The following is a 10,432-nucleotide window of genomic DNA, read 5'->3' on the forward strand; positions in this document are numbered from 1 at the left end:
TTTTGGATTTTTCGTCTCTAATCTGATTGTGTGTACTGGGGAGGTATGGGAGATAGAGACGCGAGAGAGACGCGAAGAGAGGAGAGGAGAGGATGAAAGGAGAGAATAGATGAGAGATGGAGAGAGAAGGAGACGCGGGAAGAGCGAGAGACGAGAGGAGAGGATATGAGGAGAGTGAGAGAGAGAGAGGAGGAGAGAATGAGAGGGAGAAGAGGATTGAGAGGAGACGAGGATGGGTGAGGAGATGAAGAGAGAGGAAGAGAGAGAGAGTGAGAGCGAGTAGAGGAGAGAGGATGATGAATGGAGAGGGCCGGAGGAGGGAGAGAGAGAGAGAGAGAGAGAGAGAGAGAGAGAGAGAGAGAGAGACGTAAGCAGACAGACATAAAAAACAGAGAGAGAGAGAGCAGAAATTAAATACACCAACTGAATCTATTTCAAGAATACAGCTTGTCAGACTCAAACTCCACATACCAACTCGAACTCGTGAGACTTACGGCAGAGTGCCTGAGCGAGGGGGTCACAGGGTCATGGCACTTGCACAGGCGAATGTACCCCTCGTATGTGTCACAGAACTGGCGCTGCTCCTTCATGGCGGCGTGCCGGTGCCACGCGCACTTGGTAGCTCGATATGGATGTTATGGATTATTTCTTATTAATGACGAGCGGGAGGAAGAGGAGGAGGATGATGAGGGGAAAGGCAAATGGAGGAGGAGGGGAGGGAAGAAGGAGGTGGAGGAAGGGGAGGGGAGGAGGAGGGAAAGAGAGGAGGAGGAGAGAGGAGAGAGGAAGAGAGAGGAGAGAGAGAGAGAAACGAAGGAGAATGCCCGAGAGAGAGAGGAGTGGAGAGAGAGAGAGAGAGGAAGAGGAGGAGGAATGGAGGAGAGGAGGAAACAAAGGAAGAAAGTTATAACAATATCAAGAATAATAATTAAGGTAATGATAACAAGAACAACAACAACGATAAAGATAATGCCAGCATTAAAGACATAAGGACAGTAACAACAGTCATTGCGTAGACGATAGAGCCACGCCCACAATTAATACCATCACGAGCGACCAACAGGACCTTAGAAACCACAACCCACCTTCGAACTTGGGGACATAGGTCGTCATGTCGACGGAAGAGGCGGTCCCGTTCTTAACGAGCAGTCGACGAACGGACAAGCTCTCGCCCCAAACCCTCCCCAGGGGCGCCTGCGTGGAGACAGAGGGACGTGTGTCATGACAATGTATATATGTATATTTCTTTAGTGTTTGATTGTTTTTTAAGTGTCTATATATTCTCGTAATGATTGCATTCAGTAAGAAGGTCAAACGTATACACTGCTGTTCGACATACCGCCGGTTGGGTGACGTTGGATTTGCGTATCGGGTAGAATCGTGGCGGCGTGTACGGGCGTGTGGGCGTGTGTGCCACCATGACCCAGGTCTCGTGTCTGGCGAGATGGCGGATCCTGGAGGCGCCCATCTCCTCCAGGAGGGCCACGGCGTCGGGGCAGGAACATGACCGCGTCGGGGCTGGAAGGACACGCGCGTTGGGTGTGAAAAGAGAGTGGGCTGTCAGGGGGCCCAGGAACATGAGCCGCGTCGTCGTAGGGATAACTTTGAGAGAGAGAGAGAGAGAGAGAGAGAGAGAGAGAGAGAGAGAGAGAGAGAGAGAGAGAGAGAGAGAGAGAATTCAACCCACCACTGCAGCCACAACGAGGATGTTCCCCGGCATGAGAGAGAGAGAGAGAGAGAGAGAGAGAGAGAGAGAGAGAGAGAGAATTCAACCCACCACTGCAGCCACAACGAGGATGTTCCCTGGCATGAGGGACTCGAGACACGCCGCCAGGTTCCTGTCTTCGGCCGGCTGGTGCGTCAGGAACTGCCTGGCGAGCTTCACGTGGCCGCCGGTAGGGTGCAGCACCACCACGTGCATGCCGGCGTGACTGACGAAGTAGCCGTTGAACACCCCGGTCTTCTCGTATGCCTAGATAGATAGATAGATAGATAGATATGAGGTGTATATATATAATAAGTGTGTATGCGTATACATATATATGAATTATACTCACCATTATTGTTATAGTCATCATTGATAATATGATTAACATTATCCTTTATATTACTGTCATTATCATCATTATTATCATAATAATACTAATAATCATTATCATCATCATTATTCTTACTAGCATTCCTTTCATCATTTTTGCCATCACTATCATAATCATTATTCCTATTACTATTATTAGTTATCATTATCATCATTATCATTATTTCATTTAGCCTTATCATTATACTTACTATCATCAACATTATTATTACCATTATCATTATTATTATCACCATTATCATCATTATCACAATCTTTATCAGTTCTATCATTATCATTAACATTATCAAAATTCCTGTCATCATTATTAAATTCCTTACTACCACTATCATTATGATCATTATAATTTTTCATTATCATCTTCATCACTATTAGTATCATTATCATTATTATCCTCACTTTTAGCATCATTATCATTATCATCACTATTAGCATCATTACCATTATTATCATCACTTTTAGCATCATTATCATCACTGTTAGCATCATTACCATTATCATCCTCACTTTTAGCATCATTATCATCACTATTAGCATCATTACCATTATTATCATCACTATTAGCATCACTATCACCATAATCCTATGACCACCATCCTCACTATTATAACCATCATCATCAATGTCATCACTATTATCCTTTTTGTTATGACAATGAAAATAATTAGTTTATTAATAGTAACGATATGAAATGACTTCCAACGTACCATTATGTCGTTCCTGTAGACTTTGATCTCCCTTTTGTTTACAACGACTCGTATTTCGAAGTGTTTTTCGAACTTCAACTCTGGAAAGAAGAGAACACGAGGCACGGGCGAGATCATTGCGATGATTAATTGATAATGAACGAGTGGAAATTATATACATTAAGTCCACCCCCCTCTAAAAAAGATTATATATATATACAATATATATATATATATATATATATATATATATATATATATATATATATACATATATATGTGTGTGTGTATGTGTGTATGTACTGTATATATGTATATATGTATATATATATATTTATTTATATATATATATATATATATATATATATATATATATTTATATGGGGGTGGGTGTATGTGTGTGAGTGTGTGTATGAATATGTAATAAGTATATATATGTGTGTGTGTGTGTGTGTGTGTGTGTGCATGTGCATACGCATGTGTATGTGTGTAACGCAAAGAACTTGAGAGAAATTTTAAAAACGTGTTTTTACCTTCCAGAATTTCCACCGCTGTTAGGTTAACAGGACGAAACCCCTTCGTTTCTGGAAACAATAACAATAACAACATCAAAAATAATGCATCTTGATCCTTTATTAGATGGGTTGCGAAGTGGTGAAAGGGCCAATGCATATGTTAAGAGGATTTACTATATAATGGTAAATTTAGGCGTTCTTAGAGCAGTATGAACAGTTTACAAGTGAAGCACAGAGCCCTGGCATCAGGTAAGTACATTCCTAATCTAGAAAGTAAATTCCTAATCAACATTCCTAATCTAGAAAGATCTTTGGGAATAGTTGTGTGAAGGTAAATGTAATAGTGTGTGCTGTGTATGTACTTTACACTTGTCCATTACAGAATACTCTACTGACAGACACTTTTCATTTGCTTAATTTCTTTTGTGATAACACAATTGGACTGTTTGAAAGGGCTGTTAGTATGCTACTGGCTCCCTCTGATGTAAAACTTTATGTCAAGAAACTCACTCTCTCTCTCTATCTCTATCTCTATCTTTCTCTTGCTCTCTCTCTCTCTCTATCTATCTATCTATCTCTGTCTCTCTCTCTCACTCTCCCTCCCTCCCTCCCTCTCTCTATCTATCTCTGTCTCTCTCTCTCTCTCCCTCCCTCCCTCCCTCCCTCTCTCTCTCTCTCTCCCTCTCTCTCCCTCTCTCTCGCTCTCTCTCTCTCTCTCTTTCTCACTCTCTCTCTCTCTGAAAAGGTTTTTAGAAAAATGTCATTAAAATTATATTTATATCTTAGGTGACTTAAATGATGATTTAAGCAAATCAAATGCTAAATTGATTGGTATAAATAAGAAAAATAAATTATAACAATTGCTTAACAAACCTACAAGGATCACAGAAAACACCTCGTCTGTATTAGATGTGATTAAAGAGAATAGATAGACATCATTTTCTGTACAGACGTCAGTCCGTGTCATGTTGCTTACCATGAACTTATCATAAAAAAAAAAACTTTTCGTGACTTTAATCACTATGACTCTAAGTCCTTCTGCGAACTAATCCTATCCAAAGAAATAAATCTATTAGATATTTTATCGACAGACAATGTAGATACCCAGAATGAAAAGGAAAAATGTTAAATCATGAATTCAATCCGTAAGGACTAATTTCAGAGATAAATTCGCTGAACATACAAAACTTAAAACATGGAAAATTGTTAAGACATCCGTATCTAACAACAAACAACACACAAATAATTATACGAATTGCAATTCTATTCACAATTTTCATAAATGATTTATCAATCATGGCTCATAACTGCCTCCTAGTTCAAAACGCTGACTCACAGTTTCTTCATAGTGACTCCGTTAACAGCTTGTATGCATTGATAAGAAACACTCAACACTTTAATTCAAGCAAATATATATTCTGACATCAATAGCTACAAAATAAATCCACAAAAAGCACATTGTATCTTCATAGCTAGTCGGCAAAATTTAGTTAAAATTCCCATAGACACAACCATAGAATTCGAAGGCCGCTAAATTTAACTTCAGTAAAAAATCTAGAAGTAAACTTAGATAGATATATGACATTTGAAGCTCATGTTGACAACATATACAGGAAGGGAATGGGTAAACTAATATATCTTAATCATATAAAAAATCAAATCCCTACAGAAACCAGCTATGTGCATCATTCACTATTGCTTAAATGTTTGGGGCTCAACTAACAAAACCTTGATGCAAAAAGCACAGGCATTGCAAATCATTCCTGCCAGAGTTTCAATATATAATGTTTTTAGTAAGGTCGGCCGCATCACCCCCACATATTCCTAGATTAAAAGGGTCAAAAGTCCAAGTCAAATACGTTATGATACATGTGTTTTCATTCATAAAATCATTCATGGGAATTACCCACAATGGAAACTGCCCTTGCAAACTGTGGGAAACACATCAGGTGTTCGAACACAAGTAAATTTACTATGTCAAGAGATCACACAATATAAGAGGGACACATCAAATACTATTATGTGGACCCATGACCTGGAAACTACTCACTTTCATGATATTAAAGGTATCACTAACCTCAGTCATTTCTAGATTAAAAAGAACATTTCCTAAATTGTTAGCTGTGATAGGTGTGTCATTATAGTATACCTATTATACATATTTCAATTTATTTTGCAATAAACTATTTATGTAAAAGGAAAAGCCGTTTCTCATTTCTCTTTCTTTTTCTTTTTCTTTTTCTTTTTCTTTCTCTTTCTCTCTCTCTCTCTCTCTCTCTCTCTCTCTCTCTCTCTCTCACACACACACACACACACACACACACACTTACACACTCACTCACGTACACACATTTCCATTTTTTCCAGTCAGGTGTAAAATTACTTCGCAAGCGTTAGCACGGAAACTGCTGTCCTACTAATTCATTTGCCATAATTTCTAGTGGGCGTAGCTGTTAGGGCGTTATTTTTTATTTCTCAATAAATTCCTGATAAATATCCCGACTTTGACTTCGACAAATTTATTGAGACAAGTGGTTATTCTGATGTGAATCAAGAACTAGAGTGACGGAAAAGTCAGCTAGCACCATGGCGACTCAAACCAAATGTCTATTTACCTCCTCGTTCCCTTCCTCTCTTCCCTCTCCCTCTCTCTCACTCACTCTCTCTCTCTCTCTCTCTCTCTCTCTCTCTCTCTCTCTCTCTCTCTCTCTCTTCTCTCTCTCTCTCTCTCTCTCTCTCTCTCTCTCTCTCTCTCTCTCATTCTCTCTCTCTCTCTCTCTCTCTCTCTCTCTCTCTCTCTCTCTCTCTCTCTCTCTCTCTCTCTCTCTCTCTCTCTCTCTCTCTCTCTCTCTCTCTCTCTCTCTCCTCCTCCTCCTCCTCCTCCGCCCACTCGCCCACCGGTACGTGCTTAAGAAGGATGGACGTATCTGCATTCAACCCATACTGTGCACTCACCAATCAACTTCCTCCATGGCGTCAATAAGCCCTCTGTTGCAAGAGGACCTAGGGAACTTCCTCGGCTTTGGTTGATGGGTATCAACGCAAAAATAGCGAGGATGCACGTGCAACATAATGATACCCTCGCTGTACCCATCACGCCGTTGACTTTGGCTGAATTTTGAAAGAATTTCTTTCGATCAGACACTCGTGAGAGAAAAACAAAAAAATAGCGTTGTTTTTTTGTTTTTGTTTGTTTTTCCATGCGATATTGCAAGCAGGTTTAGACAGCATGCATGCGGCACATATATGGAGCAAGTAAGCTGTTGCATATGCAGTACCGGCTCACTATTTCTCTATTTACAGAGAAGGAAAAACACACTCCCAGCCCCCACTTTGACCGAAAGGAGACTGGGGGCGGAGCTAAAAATCAGGGTGCTTGCTTGGTACTGTACCTGTGGTTGCCAATTAGGGATTTATTTATCATTATCCTCTATGACCTGATTTTTCACTGGACTTTGTATCTTTGCTAATGTTTTTGATTTAATCATTAACAATCTTATCATTATCAGTGTTATTATCAAGATTGTTATCATCTTTGTTATGAACATTTTTATTATTATGACTATGCCAATCACCATTAAAATTATGATGATTATCATTATCATTATTATCATCACTATTGCTATCATCATTATTATCGTTGTTGTTATTATCACCATGGTTGTTATTAACATTATTATCATCATCGTCGTCATTATTATTAGCATCATTATTATCATCATTAACATTATTATGAGGAACATTATTATCATTATTATCATCATTATCATCAAGACAGGTGTAGTGTTTTCTGAATCTTTCCATTAATTTCAAGCGAAGGAATTTAGTGTTATATCCAATGTCCAATTTAATTATAACAATGATAGTAATGATGATAATTACAATAATGTTAATGATTCACTGTATTTGTCCAGTTACCATTACATAGTGTAATTTAACACCATAGTTTACTAATATACAGTTTTGAGTGTCGAGGTTATGGTGCAGTCCATTATGAGATTTTTTATATGAACTAAGGAACCGAATGTCATTTCTATAATAAAATTGTTATTTTATTTTATTATTTATTTATTTATTATTATTTTTTTTTTTTTACTTCAAGGAAAAAATAATTGTCTGTGTTTACTTTCAGAGTCTAATGCTTTATTATTATGGATTATGTTTTGATGGTTATCGCCTTATTAGTGTCAGTAGAAGTCATAGGCTTAAATGGCTATTGAAGTCTGTAGCTGATGTTTTTTTTTTTTTATGGATAGAGGTTTTTGGATTAATATCCTAATGAGGCTCCCTATTTTTATCATAGGTTATAGGAACCCTTGTTGTTATATTTACTCTTTTAAGTGATAGAGTTTCAGCTGGAAATATCCCCCTCAATTATCTTCTTTCTAAAAGACCCAAAGATTGTTATAAACGGTCGTTAGGGACAGACAGACTAAACTAAATGCGACGTCCACGCATTTTCTTGATAAGTTTTCTTTCTGTAGTAATAGAGAAAATATCTAGGCTCGGAATGCTCAGATTTCGGAATATTTCGGAAGTTCTTAACTCAACCGCCCGGGGGAGAGGGGGTGTGGGGGTGGGGTGGAGGGGGGCTTCACATAGGTGCGAGTAAAAGGGGGTTTCTTCATATGTGATCCCAGGGACAAATTGTTAGCGACAACTTTGGGAGGTCAGATAAGGTTATATTCTCTCTTTGCCCTGCCTCGCAAAATCGGACAGACCTGTTTTGTAAATGAGGATACGCTCAAAGAAGGTCCTTTACTACACTAATACAGACATAGTAGCCCATTCACTCAGTCTCAAGAACACAACGAACTGCAATGGATTCAGGACAGTTCTTCATAAGAACCGGTTTTCCTACTCGAGGTGGGGGGAGGTTCTTCATATGATTCGATTTTCCTATTCGAGGGGGGGGGAGGGGGGTTCTTCATAAGAACCGGTTTTCCTACTCGAGGGGGAGGGGGGTTCTTCATATGATTCGATTTTCCTACTCGAGGTGGGGGGGGGGGGTCTTCATATGATTCGGTTTTCCTACTCCAAGGGGGGGGGGGGGGGGTCTTCATAAGAACCGGTTTTCCTACTCGATATGGGGGGGGGGGGGTTCTTCATAAGAACCGGTTTTCCTACTCGAGGGGGAGGGGGCTCTTCATAAGAACCGGTTTTCCTACTCAAAAGGGAGGGGGGTTCTTTATATGATCTAGTTTTCCTACTCGAATGATGGGGGGGGGGTCCTCATAAGATCCAAATTTTCCTGACTGCATCACACTTGTAACGGTTTTATTTGTGGAATCTTCTGGTCGTATGATACAGACAAGGACTGTGAGACGTCAATTGAGATCTGATTAGCAAGTACTTTATTTGGAGATAATGAAATGTCTCACAAAAATTGAGAATGTAGATAATAGTAAAGAAACAGGGTATATTATTAGAAAAATATATAGTATAACACCTCCCTATTTGAGGAAAGTAAAGCCAATAAGAGTTTAGAAACACAACGAATGATTAATAGAAGTGTATTAGACCTTCCCACAAATTATTTCCTTTCTGAACGATCACAAAAAAGAAGAAAAAAAAAGAAAAAGATAAGGAATTCATTTCAAACGGTAGAAAGTTTCTGGTGTCATTTAAGGTCGTGCCAACGTGGCGAGAAATAAATATCCTTGTTTTCCTCCTCGCCACCCCCTTCCCCCCACTCCCCTACCGGCTCCACCTCCTCCCCCTCCCACCTCCATCGGTTCCACCTCCTCCCCCTCCCACCTCCATCGGTTCCACCCCCTCCCCTACCCTAAAACTCCACCCCCTCCCCTTCCCCTCCCCGTCCCTCTCCCTCCCCCCTCCCTCCCCGTCGACCCTAAATAAGACACAAACAGCCAGAGTTCGAAACTTATTCACCGAACGCTTGTATCGAAACAGTTGTTATCCTCACGATTATCCTCATAACACCGAGGAAAAGACTATTACAAGTCTTGAAAAGGGTGAGAAGAAGGGATGAGAAGGAGAGTAGAAATAAAAAAAGAGATGAAATGCAGCTGGTGTAAAAGGAGGTAGAAATCGCCCGCGGCAGAGTTAGTAAGTACGTGAGGTCGAAGGTACTGTGGTAATTCTTCCTCAAATTAAGGCTATGAGATTGTAAGACTTTTTGTTTGGTTTTGGTTTGGGCGATGAATTGGATGAATTGATAAAATGTAAATAATATGTTTAAATACCTTTCAGAAACGCACTCTGTAATCTATTCTATATATATTCTTTATTTACCTAAAGAGGTGTTTATACCAATGAGTGTTTTATTAACCTTTTTATCTTTCTTTTTCGTATATACAACTCCTAGATAAAAAAGAACACTCACAAAATCAACTCGTGCAATGATTTCCATATAGAAAAACACCACATCCATGAACCAATCAGATCTCTTCCTGCTTACCTTGCTAGCCAATCAGATTTCTCCGACTGGAAAGAGGCGGAGCTTCCCAGCCAGGAACGAAGATTGATTTGATTTGATAAAGTTTATTTGCAGAATAGTTTACATGCCCTGCAAAAAGCCAGGGTAAGATGTCAAGCATCTATCCAAACTGGCTAAGCTTCTATTGCGTAAAGGTCTTAGTGAAGCTCTAATCTTACATACCTGAGGGGCTGCATTATACTGGTTAACATATTTACATGTTTTACCTGGTCGGTAAAAAAAAACTTTTATGTCACCAGTGTCTATAATAAATTCAATATAATCTACAAGTGATGTTCTTTGTACAGTGTTGTTCGAACGATAGGATGCAGTTTCCGTGCAGCAAAGCAAGTAGTGGTTGAGACTATGTGATTTAGCTTTTTGGCACAATTTGCAGTTGTGATATGTTACTGGTTTTGCATCCAAAACTGCATCGTGCACATATTGTATAGTATAGTGATAGCCTATGCGTAGCCTGGTTCGTATAACTTGTTGATCCGTGACAGACTATAGATTTCATAGGGCTTGTCCATGTATGATGTCCCGGCAATACTTTCATAATGCCAGATAGTGCCATGTCCATTCTTTTTCATCTTATCTGTAACCTATACCTGATCCTCATAATCTCTTAAACAGCTATTAATACGTCTTTTCATCTGAGTAAGAGATAATGATATAGCATAGTGTGGTTCTT

General features: G+C 39.5%; 1 protein-coding gene and 1 long non-coding RNA gene across 2 annotated transcripts in view; both read right to left on the reverse strand.

Annotated features, from left to right (window-relative positions):
- LOC122247520 (uncharacterized) overlaps nucleotides 1-1,921 on the reverse strand; it is a 15,114-nt gene extending 13,193 nt beyond the window's left edge. The window contains exons 1-4 of the mRNA XM_086540168.1: nucleotides 1,774-1,921; nucleotides 1,340-1,518; nucleotides 1,086-1,194; nucleotides 495-622 (exon numbers count right to left, since the gene is read on the reverse strand). Of these exons, the coding sequence (XP_086396294.1) occupies nucleotides 495-622; nucleotides 1,086-1,194; nucleotides 1,340-1,518; nucleotides 1,774-1,921 (564 nt within the window). The remainder of the gene's footprint in view (nucleotides 1-494; nucleotides 623-1,085; nucleotides 1,195-1,339; nucleotides 1,519-1,773) is intronic.
- An 880-nt stretch (nucleotides 1,922-2,801) lies between these two features.
- On the reverse strand, nucleotides 2,802-6,749 carry LOC147471227 (uncharacterized). Its single transcript, XR_015191259.1, has 3 exons — nucleotides 6,255-6,749; nucleotides 3,318-3,368; nucleotides 2,802-2,885 (listed from the first exon to the last, which is right to left on the reverse strand). It is a non-coding gene; the product is annotated as an uncharacterized LOC147471227 (long non-coding RNA).
- Nucleotides 6,750-10,432: the final 3,683 nt, after the last annotated feature.

Source organism: Penaeus japonicus, unplaced genomic scaffold, assembly GCF_977035675.1.
Source record: "Penaeus japonicus unplaced genomic scaffold, GWHDUDI00000001_assembly GWHDUDI00000009, whole genome shotgun sequence".
NCBI classification, from domain to species: Eukaryota; Metazoa; Arthropoda; class Malacostraca; order Decapoda; family Penaeidae; genus Penaeus; species Penaeus japonicus.